A 16,803-nucleotide genomic window follows, 5' to 3' on the forward strand; every position below is an offset into this window, starting at 1 on the left:
ACTGGACGACAAAGGGTACTCTGTTGGTTGCGTCCCGTGTTAGTCTCCTGAGGAGGTCTATGCGATTTTTTGCTGTGGCCCGTCGGAACTGTCGATCGATGAGTCGAGCGTCATATCCCGTTCTTACTAGGGCGTCTTTCAGCGTCTGTAGGTGTCCATCGCGTTCCTCCTCGTCTGAGCAGACCCTGTGTATTCGCAGGGCCTGTCCATAGGGGATGGCCTCTTTGACGTGGTTAGGGTGGAAGCTGGAAAAGTGGAGCATCGTGAGGTTGTCCGTGGGCTTGCGGTAGAGTGAGGTGCTGAGGTGCCCGTCTTTGATGGAGATTCGTGTGTCCAAGAAAGAAACTGATTCTGAGGAGTAGTCCATGGTGAGCTTGATGGTGGGATGGAACTTGTTGATGTTATCGTGTAGTCTCTTTAGTGATTCCTTGCCGTGGGTCCATAGAAAGAAAATGTCGTCGATGTATCTGGTGTATAGTGTTGGTTGGAGGTCTTGTGCAGTGAAGAAGTCCTGCTCGAACTTGTGCATGAAAATGTTGGCGTATTGGGGTGCGAATCTGCCAGTTGAGATCCTTGAAGGTAGTGTGCAGGATTACAAATTGGGAGCATTTAAAACAATTATTTTAAGCACAACACTCACTTGAACAAGTATGATGTACAATGTCTTCACCTTCGATAACCAGTTCTTTACCCAAACACACGGAACAGCCATGGGGACCAAATTCGCACCCCAATACGCCAACATTTTCACTGCACAAGACCTCCAACCAACACTATACACCAGATACATCGACGACATTTTCTTTCTATGGACCCACGGCAAGAAATCACTAAAGAGACTACACGATAACATCAACAAGTTCCATCCCACCATCAAGCTCACCATGGACTACTCCTCAGAATCAGTTTCTTTCTTGGACACACGAATCTCCATCAAAGACGGGCACCTCAGCACCTCACTCTACCGCAAGCCCACGGACAACCTCACGATGCTCCACTTTTCCAGCTTCCACCCTAACCACGTCAAAGAGGCCATCCCCTATGGACAGGTCCTGCGAATACACAGGGTCTGCTCAGACGAGGAGGAACGCGATGGACACCTACAGACGCTGAAAGACGCCCTAGTAAGAACGGGATATGACGCTCGACTCATCGATCGACAGTTCCGACGGGCCACAGCAAAAAATCGCATAGACCTCCTCAGGAGACTAACACGGGACGCAACCAACAGAGTACCCTTTGTCGTCCAGTACTTCCCCGGAGCGGAGAAACTACGCCATGTTCTCCGCAGCCTTCAACATGTCATCAATGAGGACAAACACCTCGCTATGGCCATCCCCACACCTCCACTACTCGCCTTTAAACAGCCACCCAACCTCAAACAGACCATCGTTCGCAGCAAATTACCTAGCTTTCAAGAGAACAGCGTCCACGACACCACACAACCCTGCCACGGTAACCTCTGCAAGACATGCCAGATCATCGACACAGATACCACCATCACACGAGAGGACACCACCCACCAGGTGCACGGTTCATACTCCTGTGACTCGGCCAACGTTGTCTACCTCATACGTTGCAGGAAAGGATGCCCCAGAGCATGGTACATTGGCGAGACCATGCAGACGCTGCGACAACGGATGAACGGACACCGCGCAACAATCGCCAAACAGGAGGGTTCCCTCCCAGTCGGGGAACACTTCAGCAGTCATGGACATTCATCCACCGACCTTCGGGTAAGCGTACTCCAAGGCGGCCTTCGAGACACACGACAACGCAAAATCGTCGAGCAGAAATTGATAGCCAAGTTCCGCACCCATGAGGACGGCCTCAACCGGGATCTTGGGTTCATGTCACGCTACACGTTACCCCACCAGCGAACAAATGTTATCTGTTTTTAATATAACGGGTCAGTTGCTGTCTTTTCTATGTTTCTACCTCTCTATCTCTGTTTTTTTTGTTTGTTGTTTTTTTTTTGGTGATTTGTATATTCTGTGAGACCTGGCAGGTAACACCTGTCTGTCTGCACACTGATTGCCTTGGCAACGGGCAGTTGAAAAAACTGTCTGTACTCACCAAGCATTGTTCTGTGAATTATAAATGCGATTTCATTTCGAGGATTTCATTTTCACATCGTTCACCTGACGAAGGGGGAAGCCTCCGAAAGCTTGTGAATTTAAAATAAAATTGCTGGACTATAACTTGGTGTTGTAAAATTGTTTACAAGAGATAAAGTTAGGGTGACACTCATGGCCAGAGCCAGCAATTGCATGCAGACTAAAATAATCTTTTGTTGTTAACCGTACTATTGTTTTAGCAGCTAATCTTACGTGACATTTACTATGGAAAACCCGCATCACAGTGTCACCTACAGGCGTAATGAAAACTGTAGTTAAATGTTTGCACTTCTATTATTTTATAATGGGTGATAGTATAGCATAGGACGTTTTAGTGCATTTTCAAATGTTTTAAATGTTGTGACCCACTTAGTGATTTTAGCATGTAATAGATGTGTAATATCTTGCACATTTGTTGTGATTGTGAACAAAATAAACAATTCCCCCCCCCCCCCCCCCCCACTCCGCCACAAACCCAGTTTAAATTATCTTGGTAAATTGAAATGAACAGCACTGAGCATGGCAAGTCTGTGAGAGTGAATATGGAATGTAGCCTTTCATTAGATGCCAGCAGTGTATAAACAAAACACTAATTCTGTGTTTCAGAACCATGCATTGCATGTCAGATTATCATTGCCATGTTTTTGACATACATTTTTCTGTGAGTTCATTTTGTGTTCATTAAGGTGAAGGATACCTTCAGAGAGCATTAGCACCAAGCATTTCCAGGCCAGTTGCAACATAGACAGCTGCAGAACAAAGCTTCCTTTACTCTAATAGGGGGGGAAAAAAATGACCAAAGGCAGCATTTATAGAATACAAAACATTGTCCTCTCTCTGCAGTTATCATTTTTAAAATGATTTTTTATTTGTGTGGTTGGGGAAAGAGGGAATAACAGAAAATGCTTCATTCATCCTCCCTGATGCAAACTTGTCTGTAGGCTGTCATTAGAACCGCAAGAGCTATTTGTAAGTGAGACATGTGATTTTGAGGTCACGCACAGCATTACTCGGTGAGGAGTCGATTGTACACAGGGAGGCAAACCAGCATTCCAAGTGATTACATTAGACATTTAAAATCACCGGGGAGGGGGAACAGGAAGGTTAACCCCCATTTTTTTTTCTTTTTAGCTCTATCATTGTTATTGCTGCAGTACCTGGGTCCTGGATTTTTTTGATTCTGCTTAATGCTATTGCAGCATGAAATTAGTGGGATTTTAAAGTGCTTGGCTTCAAAGAGCTATGTTTGAAGGTGAAGTCTGCTTTATCTATTTTAAAGCAGGAATTATAGTGCTCTTGTGGAGCTAACTCATCTAATTCTTGTGCAATAATGCTTATACTTTATTTGCCTTGCACTTGAAGGTGCAGATTTGGACAAGTTTTATTGATTTTTTTTTCATTCTTTGTGTTTGAAATGCAAAAAAAAAAATTTCACCTGTAGAAAATGAGCTTCATTTTATTTGCAGGTCAAAATTTTTGCTGAACATCTACTGCTCAGCATTTATGCACAAACCCATTAATTATGCTACTGATCAAGCTAACCATGTTTTCCGCTAACTTTAGTCTTTTGCCACTTTGCAGTGGGAATGGCCTACCTCTAAAGATGGAACAATCTGGGATCCACTCAGTGTAATATAGAGCACCGTAAAAAGGCATCTAAAAGTATTAGTTAACAGTTCCCTAAATACCAGGGGGAGAATTTCCGCAGGATTCTCCCAATCTCACACTGTAACTTCAATGGAAACCCTGGAGAAATGGTGTAGTCATTTTTAGCTGTTTACGGTGTTTCTCCAGTGGTTCCACTGATCTCCCACTGGGAAACCACCTTCGATATTCCAGGCGCAACAACATAATAGAATTGTTTTAAAACATTTGTTGTTGGGATGTGAATGATGCAGGCAAGGCCACATTTATGGCCCAACCCTAGTTACAACAACAACTTGCATTTATATGGCATCTTTAACGTAGTAAAATGTCCCAAGGCACTGAGAATGTGGTGCTGAGTCTTCTCCTTGAACCAGTGTAGTCCTTGTGGTGATGGTACTCTCACAATCATTGTAGGATATTGACCCAGTGACGATGAAGGAATATATATTCAAGTTGGGATGGTGTGTGACTTGGAGGTGATGGTGTCACGATGATATTGCTGCTCTTGCTCTTCTCATGGTAGAGGTTGCAGGGGAGGGAGGTGCTATTGAAGTAACCTTGTTCAGTTGCTGCAACGCATCCTGTAGATTGTACACAGTCCAGCGTCTGTTTGCCGGTGATGGATGGGTGGATGTTGCGACTAGTGGCAGGAGCACCAATCAAATGAACTGATCTCTCCTGGATGGTGTTGAGCTTGTTGCGAGTTGCTACTGTACCCATCCAGCTGAGTGTTGAGTATTCCATCACATTCCTGAGGTCAGCCTTACAGATGGTGGAGAAGCTTTGAGAGTCCTGGGGTTGCAATGATTGGTCTCCGACAAGCATAACCATTTTCCTTTGTGTTAGTTATGATTTAAGCCACTGATGAATTTTTCCTTTGACCCTCACTGATATTTACTAGGGCTCTTTGGTGCCTTAGTCAGTCAAACGATACCTTGACATAGATGTCAGCTACTCTTACCTCACCTCTGGCACTCAGCTCTTGCAAAGTTATGCATATTTAATTAACCTTACTAATATTCCAGCCAGACAACAGGGACGTTGGGGTTGGATAAGATGTGAGAACAGGATGAGGATGCAGGCCAAGGCAAAGGCTAAAGCTGGGCCTCAGATGTGGTTTAGGTTAGATGTGGTCTGGGAGGACAGTGCAAGCCAAGGCTAAATATCCTTCTGATGGCAGGCCCCAAGCTAAGAGTGTGGGTAGGGTCCAGGCTGGGCAGAAATGGGTGTGGACACGTGGTGGGAAGGGACCAGGCCTAGGCAGAAGACAAATAAAACCATTTGTATTGATGAATGCTATGAGAAAATGAACAAACAATAAAAGTACGTTCTGAATTTTTGTGAGCAAGTACCTAGCCTAAAATTACTAGCTGCAATGTTGAATTTCTTCTGATTGCTTTTTAATATTTTGTTTGCAGTTTAAGCTCCTTAGAGCTTTAGACAGGTACATGACAGAACGCGTGGCTTCACCATGGACAAAGAAGCAAGCAGTTTGGAGAAGGACTATGTTCATAGTGTGTATGAGAAGATTGCCCCTCACTTCAATGACGCTCGTTATAAGGCATGGCCCCGAGTACGACAGTTTCTGCTGGAACAAGAACCTGGCAGTCTCATTGCTGACGTTGGTTAGTATATAATCCAATTGCTAATCTGTTTTAAGCAATAAAATATTTTTGAGTCAGAAAGTAGCCCTGTTTTGATTAAGTGCTGAGAGAACTTTATGTTTTATTACTCGAGGGCACATCCCACGTCTTCTGACTGCTTATTTCCATCTCGCAGTAATGTAAAAACCGCCTGCTGTAATTAAAGATTTTCTTCCCTCAGGTGGTTGTTGCACAACTAGAGCACTGTGCAACACCTTCAGTTCAATACTGAAGCCATCCTGTTCAGCTCCCATCAGAAACTGCTGTCTCAGGCGCTGATTCTAACCCCTCACTCAGACCGACCCTGACTTTTTACAGCCTTATATCTTAATCAACCTTGAGCTGAGCTTCAAGCTCCACATCCAGTCTGTCACCAAGACCGACTACTTGCATCTTTGCAAAATGGTCCATCTACGTCTCTGCTTCACTCGTACAGTCATCAAAACTCTCACTCACGCTTTCACCACCTCCAGATTTGATGTCTCAAACACTTTTCTTGTCAGGCTCCCAAACTCCACCTTATATAAACTCCAAGTCATTCAGAACTCTGCAGCTTGTATCCTCTCCTGCACTAAGTCCAATAATCCAATCAGCTCCACTCTCATTGACCTCCATTCACTCCCTATCCCCCCAGCACAGTGACTTTAAAATCCTCAACCTCAATTTCAAATATTTCCTTGGCCTTGCTCCTCCCTACCTATGCAACGTTCTCCAACCATGCATCCCAGCATGTATCCTACACTCTCCTGAATCTGGTCTACTCTGTATCTGCGTGTGTCCCTCTGCTTCACCATCTGTGGTAGAGCCTTCAGCCATCGTGCCCCTGCACTCTGGAATTCTTTCATCAAACCCATCAATCATCTTGATACCTTTCATCCCACCTTCAACAGTCCCCTTAAAAACCTACCTCTCTGATCGTGCTTTTGGCCACTTCCCCAAACTACTATTTTTCTCTCTCATTTCCTGCTTGGGCCACCTGACCTCTCCTCCACGCCCTACGTAAAGTGTATTGAGATGTTTTGTTATGTGAAAGATGCTATAAAAGTGTAAGTTGTTAACAACTTAGCAGTTCTGTTGCATTGTTAGCATTAACAAAGTGGCCTCGCTGAAACAACAATTTACAATGCAGCACTTGTATCATCTGTATATTGTGGAAGTGGGGAGTATGGAGTAGTAGTGCTGTTCGCATATCTACGAAAGGGAGTGGCAGAGCTCCTTGCGTGCAGGTATTGTAATTTACGGTTCTCTTGTCTTGCCTGTGAATTCAGTAAACAATTCACTGGCAAGACAAGTCTGATTCCTTCAGTTAGAAGGAAATAGAACGTCATTATTTTCTGTTCATTTTTTGTTAAAGCAGTTGTATTGTGGTCAAAACAAAGCAATATTGATATGAAGCCACCTCTTAGCAATAGGGTGACTTATGCCTAGCTGTGGGCTGACATGAACATGGTTAGTATGAGCATGCTTCGTATGGGCACAAAGACAATTTCAACATATTACTGCCATTAAAAGTATAGTGTAAATATAGCCTACAATGTTTTTGAAGAAAGGTTTTACAAAAGGTTTTCAGGTGCTCCCCCAATGGCCCAGTGGCCTGGAGTCATACAAACCAGAATTTCCCAAGTTTGATTCCCAGTCAGTAGTTGGGATACTACAATTGGCCTCAGTGCCCCTGGACTAAGGTCCGGAAGAATCAGCCAGGGTTCCCTCTCCTGATTGGTATCCAATGATTGGTGTGGGAAAGTGTCCCTGTGTGGCGGATGGTGTGGAGAGATTGGCCTTGGTTGAATAGTCTACTTACATTTGTTGTCTGTGCTCACAGATAAAGAATGGCCACTTTGGCAGATGCCATCTTGAACCATTAGAACCCCTTCAGGTTAAGAGGGTGTCCTGAGAAAAGGATAGAAAATTAAAACAAAAAAGTGTCCGGGGGACTTTTTACTCTTAATCACCCCCCTTCCCATCAGTGGCTAAAAGGATAAATGCATCACTTAGTGTGTTACTGAACCAAATGCCACGTGTAGGGTAGATTTTCCCTCTCTGTGGTTTTCTGGCGGCTGGCCCGATAGATAGTGCCCACCCAATAGTGCCGGCAGGAGACCCGCTCCATTTTCAGGGCTGTGCCTCATTAACACACGGCCAGTGCGCTGCCGGTGGGAAATGAACGCCCAGAGCAGCACAGCCAGCTCTGGGCCTGGAAAATGGAAGGCCTGGCTGGAGGGTAAGTCTTCAGGAGAGGGACACCTAGTGTGGCAGCGGCCCAGATTGCTACTGTGAAGCCTGGACCAGTACTCCTGCTCCTCCCGGCCTCATAAAAATAAGTAAACCACCTACATTTGGACTCCTCTTCATCTGGACTGCTAAAACAGTGCGGAGAGAGCACAGCACACACTCTGCCCATTTGAGTTCTAAAACAGCAATGGGGGTCCTATGCATGTCATAGGACCTTGATTTTATTATTAAAAGTGCTTACCCCCGCACTCAGGCAAGTGATCTGGCCAACTAGTGGTAGGACTTCACAAATATAGCGTCAGCTACATGGTTGCTGGGAATGGGGTGGTAAGTAATACCCCACAAGAATTGGGGTGCTGATGCATCGGCCCCGATATCTACGGGGAGGGAATGGCCCAGAAATGTGGGTAACACTGAGGTCCTGCCAATTTTAACAGTGGTGAGAGCGTGGAGGTCGAGGGTGGGAGGGGTGGTGAGAGCGTGGAGGTCGAGGGTGGGAGGGGTGGTGAGATCGTGGAGGTCGGGGTGGGGTGGCGAGATCGTGGAGGTCGGGGGGGGTGGGGTGGCGAGATCGTGGAGGTCGGGGGGGGGGGGTGGCGAGATCGTGGAGGTCGGGGGGGGTGGCGAGATCGTGGAGGTCGGGGGGGGGTGGCGAGATCGTGGAGGTCGGGGGGGGGTGGCGAGATCGTGGAGGTCGGGGGGGGGTGGCGAGATCGTGGAGGTCGGGGGGGGGGGTGGCGAGATCGTGGAGGTCGGGGGGGTGGCGAGATCGTGGAGGTCGGGGGGGGGTGGCGAGATCGTGGAGGTCAGGGGGGGGGGGGTGGCGAGATCGTGGAGGTCGGGGGGGGGGGGTGGCGAGATCGTGGAGGTCGGGGGGGGGGGTGGCGAGATCGTGGAGGTCGGGGGGGGGGTGGCGAGATCGTGGAGGTCGGGGGGGGTGGCGAGATCGTGGAGGTCGGGGGGGGTGGCGAGATCGTGGAGGTCGGGGGGGGTGGCGAGATCGTGGGCGGGGGGTGGCGAGATCGTGGGCGGGGGGTGGCGAGATCGTGGGCGGGGGGGTGGCGAGATCGTGGGCGGGGGGTGGCGAGATCGTGGGCGGGGGGTGGCGAGATCGTGGGCGGGGGTGGCGAGAACGTGGGCGGGGGGGGTGGCGAGATCGTGGGCGGGGGGGGTGGCGAGATCGTGGGCGGGGGGGGTGGCGAGATCGTGGGCGGGGGGGGTGGCGAGATCGTGGGCGGGGGGCGAGATCGTGGGGGTGGGGGGGGCGGTGAGCTCGGGGGGGGTGGGTGGTGAGGTCGGGGGGGGGTAGGTGCTGAGATCGTGGAGGTTGAAGGGAGGGTGGTGGTGAGATCGTGGAGGTCGGAGGGGGGATGGTGAGACCGTGGCGGTGGGGGGGGGGAGGGTGAGACCGTGGCGGTGGGGGTGGGGGGGTGAGACCGTGGCGGTGGGGGGGGGGGGTGGTGAGACCGTGGAGGCCGGGGGCGGGGGGGGGGTTGGTGAGACCGTGGAGGTCGGGGGCGGGTGGGGGGGGTTGGTGAGACCGTGGAGGTCGGGGGCGGGGGGGGGGTGGAGTTCGGTAGGGCGGGGGGGAGGGTGGAGGTCGGTAGGGCGGGGGGGAGGGTGGAGGTCAGTCGGGCGGGGGGGAGGGTGGAGGTCGGTAGGGCGGGGAGGAGGGTGGAGGTCGGTAGGGCGGGGGGGAGGGTGGAGGTCGGTAGGGCGGGGGGAGGGTGGAGGTCGGTAGGGCGGGGGGAGGGTGGAGGTCGGTAGGGCGGGGGGAGGGTGGAGGTCGGTAGGGAGGGGGGAGGGTGGAGGTCGGTAGGGCGGGGGGAGGGTGGAGGTCGGTAGGGCGGGGGGAGGGTGGGAGACCGTGAAGGTCGGAGGGTGGGGAGATCGTAGAGGTTTGTTGGGGGTGGGGGGGGGCGGAGATCAAAGGGGAGGGAAGCCGACCACGGAGATGGAAGCAGGTTAGCTTGGGGTGCCGGGGGAAGCACTCCTGCTCCTCCTGGCCCACAAGCAGTGCTGTAAAGGCACTTACCTGATGGATTCGGCCTTTCTCGCCTCCCTTCAGCTGTTGGATTTCCCGGGCCCTGGGAAACTGGACCCGCAGCAGTTAAATCTAAAAGTCCGTAAAAAAATTTGAGGCACGCAGCCTTATTAGCATATTTAAATGACCGACCCGCCACTCGAGAGCAGGTTAGTCGCCCGTCCCCCAACCCGCCTCCGTTAAAACCGGAAGTGGGCGGGTCAGGATCCGGAATTTAGAAATTCTAACAGCCCCCAAGACCCTCTCCCGCCCGTCGTCGGGGGTTAAAATCTCTCCTTCCATTTCCGCTGGATGGAAAGCTTCAAAATCTCCTCCTTACCATGGTACTGAGCCTACCTACCAAAAAGGTTCTAGGTTTGATGTCTGTCTCTGCTTGCTAATCTCAGCCGGCGGTGCAGTGAGGGTTAAGAAGGGCAAAATTGGCCAGAGCTCCCGCTGCTGATTGGTGGTCAATGCCAGTGAGCACAGTTGGATAAATGTTACTGTCAAGCAAGGATATAATGAAGCTTGCTGTGCATGGACAAATAGTCCGGTGACACTTACTATCTAGCCTAACAAGAAGAGAAACTACTGCCTGTGAAATCATATACCAGCATGAATTTCTGCCTTCAGGAGGGAAAATTGAAAGAGAAAAGTGGGTAGAGTTTCCATGGGGTTTCACCCAATCTCCCGCTGTAACTTCAGAAGAAGATCAGAGGAAACCCTCAAAGGGATTTCTGTCTATCTTTTGCAAAAACCATTGTGGAAATTCTACCCCAAGGTTTATGGTCACTGGGGTTACTTAACAACAGCCTGGAATGAGACTCCTTCCAACTTGAATCTTGTCTTCCACTTGGCCTTTGCCCATGTTAGTACAGCTGAGTTCATGAACCATCAGTCTGTGGTTGTAGTGTTAACTGTGGCTCAGTTGGTAGCACTCTCGCCTCAGAGTCATTTTTAATCGTTTTTGGTTTGGTCTTACATACCGTAATTTCATGAAGCGAGTGCTGTTTTACTTTTTTTTTCAAAACAACTCTTTCTTAAATTAGGATGTGGAAATGGAAAGTACCTTTGCATCAACAGTCAGGCCTACAAAGTAGGTTGTGACTACTGTCTACCCCTGGTAGAATCTGCAAGGGAGCACAGCTATGAAGCCATGGTGTGTGACAGCCTGCATCTACCATATCGGGATCACTGTTTTGATGCCATTCTGTCAATAGCAGGTGAGAAATTAATTTCTTCCATCTGTTTTTTCATCCCCAGTAACAACCAAAATACGTGGTGTAGTTATATATTTGTTCACAAATAAAATAAATGCAGACAAACAACAGGTGAGATACATTGGAGTAGAAATTGGAATGTATTGTGTCCGTTTATGAGGCGACTCAAGCCTAAAGGTCCATCACCAGCATCTGATTATGCTGTTTTTATACTGAACTTTAGTGTCAGTGCAACAGCTTCTTGGGTCCTGCACCAGAAATCCACTGCAAAATGGGCAGATTCTCTGTTAGTCACCTGAAAGAATGGTGTCAGACTATTCAGGGCATTAAATACAGCTGCTACAACGTGTCACCAAGATAGGGAAGCTTTTGAAAGTTCTGTACCACTATATATGTAAAAGCTTTGCCTCCAGCATGTGTTCGTCACATATGTGAAATGTCTATTACACACAAAATTCAGAATATTTCAAATTTCCTGTGACCTAATCAGTATGAAAGGACTTAACATATAAATGGCTTTTGAAAACATAAATGGTAGAAATATGAGTGTGTGTAGAGTCAAGTCCTTGATCGATCGCATAAGAAATGCAATGCGTGACGGTTGTGACGGTTGCTGGATATGTTAAGTATAGCTTTGGTACACATAAACTTTTTTCCTCTTGAATATTTTTGAGAATAATTGACAGAAAATGCATTTTTTTAATTAGGAGGAAAGATTTCAACATGAATATAGAAGGCTTTTTTGTGTCTTTAAAATTATTAGTACTGAAGCCATAGTAAGAAGGTTTCAAACCTTCCTTAATCTTTCCAAAGATATCAAATTACTTTAAATATTGAATTTTGCAACTGAAGTACATTACAATTTGCAATTACGCAACAATGAAATTACTTGCACAAATCACTCTCCTATAGCTATAATAACCATCACTTAAATATAAACTTTGAGAATAGACTTATGAGCCAATCATTGATTGCTTAATTTTTTGTAAAATATATTTTGAATATAATTTTCACAGGAACAGTTCTTGGTTCTCTTTCACTATGTCATTTTTTTTTAGTATTTCTAGTGCTTTTTTAATTTATTTCTTCAGACCATTGAAATAACACTCTCCCAAAAGCTTAATGAGTAAGGAAGCCTTTATCTTTACAAACCCATGTTTGGCTGTTGGCAAGATATCGGTACAACTTCTAATGAGTTGGCCACATTTAAGGGAATCTAAGGATTGGGAGCAGAAGAGAATCAGAAAGTGCCTGCCTTGCTGTGCTGTGCTTTAAATAAAACTAGTATAATGTCTTATTCATCCTAATTTAGAAACCACTCATTTGCTAATATGTTTGAACCTAACTGAGCCATGTGTGATCTAATTGCAAACTAGATGAGAGCAGGACTCTATAAATAAAATTGTTGCATTTTGGATATTCTGATTTTTAAAAAAAATTAATTTACAACCCCATTTGACAGGAAGCAGTTCAGTCTTCCTAATTAATAGGTAGTTCAGTCTTCTTAATTCATAGCTAACTACTAAAAACCTTTATTTTGTGCATTTTTATTATTTTTGGAATTTGCTTTGCTTTTTAATGCAATCTAAATGTATAATTTACAGAACCTGTGACAGAGAATGTTACCTTAAAAGTATTTATTACAGATATGAATGAAATGATGTAGCTGATTTTAGTATAGTTTGCAGTAAATTACTGCTGAAAAAGAACAGACTTCAGCAGCTGAAGATGCAAGGTAGATTAAACAAAACTAAATGTTATTACTGCTATGCTGTTATCAAGTTTTATCAGTCGCACAATCTGTAACTAGTACCCAAACTATGACTGAATTTTGTGTCCCTGACTGCAGTGTGGCAATGAGTTTCCAGTGATATCGGTGCTTTAGTTAAGTATATAGGTGTTTAATTCTCAGTCCTGTCACTAGCCCTGCTAAATTTCCTGCTTCTTGTGAGCACCGCCTGAACATAGGAAGAACGTAGGAATAGGCGGTCATTCAACCCCTCGAGCATTCCATCTCCTATTCTCTCAGAATCATGTACAAGAATGCTTGTTTTTAATGCTGCAGTTTGGACTCTTTTCTGAACCTTAACCTTCATTGGCTTGAGTGTGTTGCCCTATATTTATCAGACAAACATTAATTCACCTCCATTTCATTAAGAATAATGGGATTGAATTTGCTCAGTCTTTCTGATGTCAGAACACCATATTCAGGGTGGGTGAGAACTAGCTGGGGCAGAATTCAGGATGGGACCTTTTTCCACTCATTAAAATTTCAAGACCTGTGCATCCCTGGCATCAAGGGTAGCTAAGGGTGTGAGAGACTGCTAAATTGTTGACGGCCAGGGTTTCATACTTTAATCGACTGCTCTGTAGTGAAGAAACTAAATTTTTTTTTTTAAAAAGGCGCAAGATTTTTTAGGGTCATTTGTTCGGGCTGGCCCACTAATACAATGGCTGGCCCCTGCTCTATTTTCCTGCAGCGGGTACTCCAGTTGCACCAATACTGGTGTGGGCACCTGCCCACTTTATGTCATACCCTGGACTGGGGAGTCTGGAGCCCTCTTGACAGAAGTCCCACCTTGCTGTGTGTACAATGGCATTGGAGGTTCCATGGAAATTCGGGCTCCATGTCTTTCAGCAGTAAATAGTCAAGGTAATGCTCCAAATCAGTTAAATACATTTAAAACAAAAAGTTGTTGGGCTGTAAAGTTTGAAAATAGAATATAAGCCTGCATAGAGTTTATGTAATCACGCTTAAGCAAAATCAAACTAGTCTTTCTTGCTTCCCAAGCAAAAAATCAAAAACTACAAAGTAACCTCATTTTACAGAACTTAGTGGGTGAAATTGAACATGGGCGGGGACGCAAAACGGACGACACCACATCGGTCGTCCGTTATACACCCTGCGTGATATTCAGTTCCAATGACTATCGGGCGGGATATATAACCGGCAGCTGACATGATACTGCTCGTTTGGCACCAGAGCCTAAGACAAATTTCTGCCTCATTGTTTAAAAACTTTATTATTTTTGCTGTTTTGCGCTGATCAATCTTAGGGGTATAAGAGAATGAGGACTGGAATACTTTTCCTTTGTAGGCACCCACTACTTGTCATCCATATCCAGTAACATTGCAAGGTATACAGTAAAACTCCCTCCATTCTGCATCAACAGTATGCCGTAGCCTTATTTTGCCAGCGTGAATTTTTCTACTTCCCATACCAGCCATCTTTATGGTCTATTAGAGTGAGATTGCGAATTTAGTGCCAATTTATAAGCAGGCTTGTGCTGTGCACCTGCACCCACTAGGAGTTAGGTTGGAATTCCCAATCATTTCACTGAAGATCTTGCAGCTGACTGAAGGGGCCTAGTCTGATTGATTTCCATAGGTGACAGGCCAGTGTACTCACCCAGTATACTACCTGGTCCTTTTGGGAAAAAGATATATAAGCAGTATGGGGTAAGTTTTAACTGTAGGGTGGCTGACCAGTGGAACTCACCGGCCAACCACCCAATAGTGCTAGCGGGAGGCCCAGTCCATTTTAAGGACTGGGCCCCATTATCATGCTGCCGCAGGATCCGGGGCTGTAAACGGACCTATCTTTGCAGCTTGCCAGCTCTGGGGCAATGCTTGGAGGCAGCTAGGTAGGTCGCGGTGGAGGGGCGGGGAAGGGGAGCCTGGAGTGGCGTCCACCCACGTTATTGATGTGGAGTCCAGAGAAACACTCCAGACCTCGCATGAATGATTTTATACTTATCGTGTTTGGTCCACATCTGCCGCTCAGCCCAGTTCTCTCCCAAAATAGCAGTTGGGGTGCATTATAGGACTTGATTTACATATTAAAAGGGTTTATCAGTTGAAACAGGCTGGCGCTCAGGCTGCCCATAGGATGGCATTGGCTGGATTGGAAACAGGAATTAGGGCAATAAGTTTTTCCCTGCGATTTTCAGAGTCTCATTTCCCCCTGGGGGAGCCATTGAAAATCTACCCCTTATGTATTCTGTATTGATTGGTGTAGGGTGCTTCCAACCAACTTACAACTTCACATTCCTGTTAGAAAAATCTCTTTGGGTAAGAAGGTAATGGTATGAATGGCTCACATGTGTTATTCCCAGCACCAGGGGTGACTAGAAGAGGCTGGCAACTTGAAAACCACAAACATGAAATATTAAGTTTTTTATTTGCTTTACTTCTGAGCTATTCTTAAAAGATACTTTGGGGTCAATTTTCGGATGGCCGAGCGAGTGCGTTCGTGGCGGGGGGGGGCTCCTAAAATTGGGGATTCCCGGAGCGGGACCGGAGCCCGGCTCCAACCCGCCCACTTCCGGGTTCCCCAATGACGCGAATCGGTACGCACGCAGCCCCCGCATGCGGGACTCCCACTGGCAATCAAAGCTGCGGAATCCCACCTAAGGTCATTATCTGGGTACTTGAGGTCGTTTATAGACCTCATTAGTTGGAGATTTTAGGAGGATTCAGATTTTGGACTACCCAGAGCATGTTTCCCATGCTGGGGGAAACACTCCCGGTTTAAACAGACGTGTTGCAGCCAGCAGCCAGTGGCAGCTGCAAAGGTCCATTTAACAGGTGCGGGGTAAACCCTCATTCGTTGCATCAGGGCACTCTGTCACCTCAGGCAAAGTTTTGCCAGCCACATCATTGTCTCCACACTCCAAATTATTAAATCACACTCTAAACTCTGCTGACTAAACACATTTACCTACTTTGTGTGGACCTCCTCACACTCACACCGTCAGGATGGGGGGGGGGGGGGGTGTTCCATTGCTGCATTCATCACTCCATTGGAGGACGACCAACATCACCAGCCTCGCCAGGCATGCCGTCCACCTCCGCCACGTGGAGCTACACAACACAGTGCTGCGCAACAGGCACCTGCACAAAGTAGTCGTGCAACTACACATACACCCACTGTAGGGTGACCCAATGGGTGGCATCAAGGGTGTTCATGGAGAACCTCATGAAAGGGCATTATTGCACAAGCCAGTCAAGAATGGCCAAGACGTGGCAGTAGTGGTGACAATATAATATGTAATGTAAGTTGATCAGAAATCAAATATAAGTAAAAACCATGACAAACCCTTGTGCATCCCCTTCATGCTCATGACACGTTTGCCTTACGCTTCCTACTACACATACGTGATGCATGCCCTGTGGCTGCAGCACAGGTAGTGACAGGTGGGGTGAGGCTGACCGTGAAAGAGATGCACGAGAGGGTGAGTATGAGACAGCCATGAGATTGTATGAGGATTGGGTTGAGTGGTAGTGGTGGAATGAGTACTGGCGAGGTGAGTAAGTGCAGGTATGATGAGGATGAGCTTTGAGTGGGTGTGAGGATTGATGTGATAAAGTAGTCTTGGCAGTGCAAAAGGAGATGTGGGGTGGGGGCAATAATGTGTAGGGGAATGAGTAAGTGTACTCACTTCGGCTGACCTACTTAGGTCAGTGACGTGCCTCCTGCACTGAATGCAGGTGCATGATATGTTGGTGGTGCTGGTGACCTCCTCTGCCACCTCGAGCCAGGCCTTCATGGTGGCAGAGGCAGGCCACTTCCTCCTGTCCCCCTGGGCTGCTCCATGCTGTAATTTTGGCTCCTTTCTGCAGCATCAGTCAGTGCAGGACTGCCCCTTTAAATAGGGCTCCTCCAGCTGACAGCCTATGATGCGGGTGCGCAGTCCGCCCGCTGCGTAGCTTTCCAGCGCAAAATCCGGAAGCCAAGGTAAGTGGCTTCAATTTACTTACGATTGCATGGGAAACTCACTGATTTTACTGGGCGGGTTACCCACATGCCCAGTCGACCCCCGCCGGCAACCCACCTCCCTCCTAATGTCGGGCCCTTTATTCTAAATAACCTTCAAAAGCTAGAACAGTTTTAGAACCATGCCATGCATCTCTTTTTCAGA

At 47.2% G+C, this 16,803-nt stretch overlaps 1 protein-coding gene across 3 annotated transcripts in view; it reads left to right on the plus strand.

Annotated features, from left to right (window-relative positions):
• Positions 1 to 16,803, plus strand: part of LOC137322832 (probable tRNA methyltransferase 9B) — a 59,708-nt gene that overhangs the window by 39,331 nt on the left and 3,574 nt on the right. For 2 of the 3 annotated variants that reach the window (XM_067985946.1, XM_067985945.1), the window contains exons 2-3: positions 5,183 to 5,389; positions 10,712 to 10,885. In XM_067985946.1, coding sequence (XP_067842047.1) covers positions 5,236 to 5,389; positions 10,712 to 10,885 — 328 coding nt within the window. In that variant the 5' untranslated portion in view covers positions 5,183 to 5,235. The remainder of the gene's footprint in view (positions 1 to 5,182; positions 5,390 to 10,711; positions 10,886 to 16,803) is intronic. The other variant, XM_067985947.1, reaches the window with a different exon arrangement.

The sequence above is a fragment of the Heptranchias perlo genome, chromosome 6 (genome assembly GCF_035084215.1).
Source record: "Heptranchias perlo isolate sHepPer1 chromosome 6, sHepPer1.hap1, whole genome shotgun sequence".
NCBI classification, from domain to species: domain Eukaryota; kingdom Metazoa; phylum Chordata; class Chondrichthyes; order Hexanchiformes; family Hexanchidae; genus Heptranchias; species Heptranchias perlo.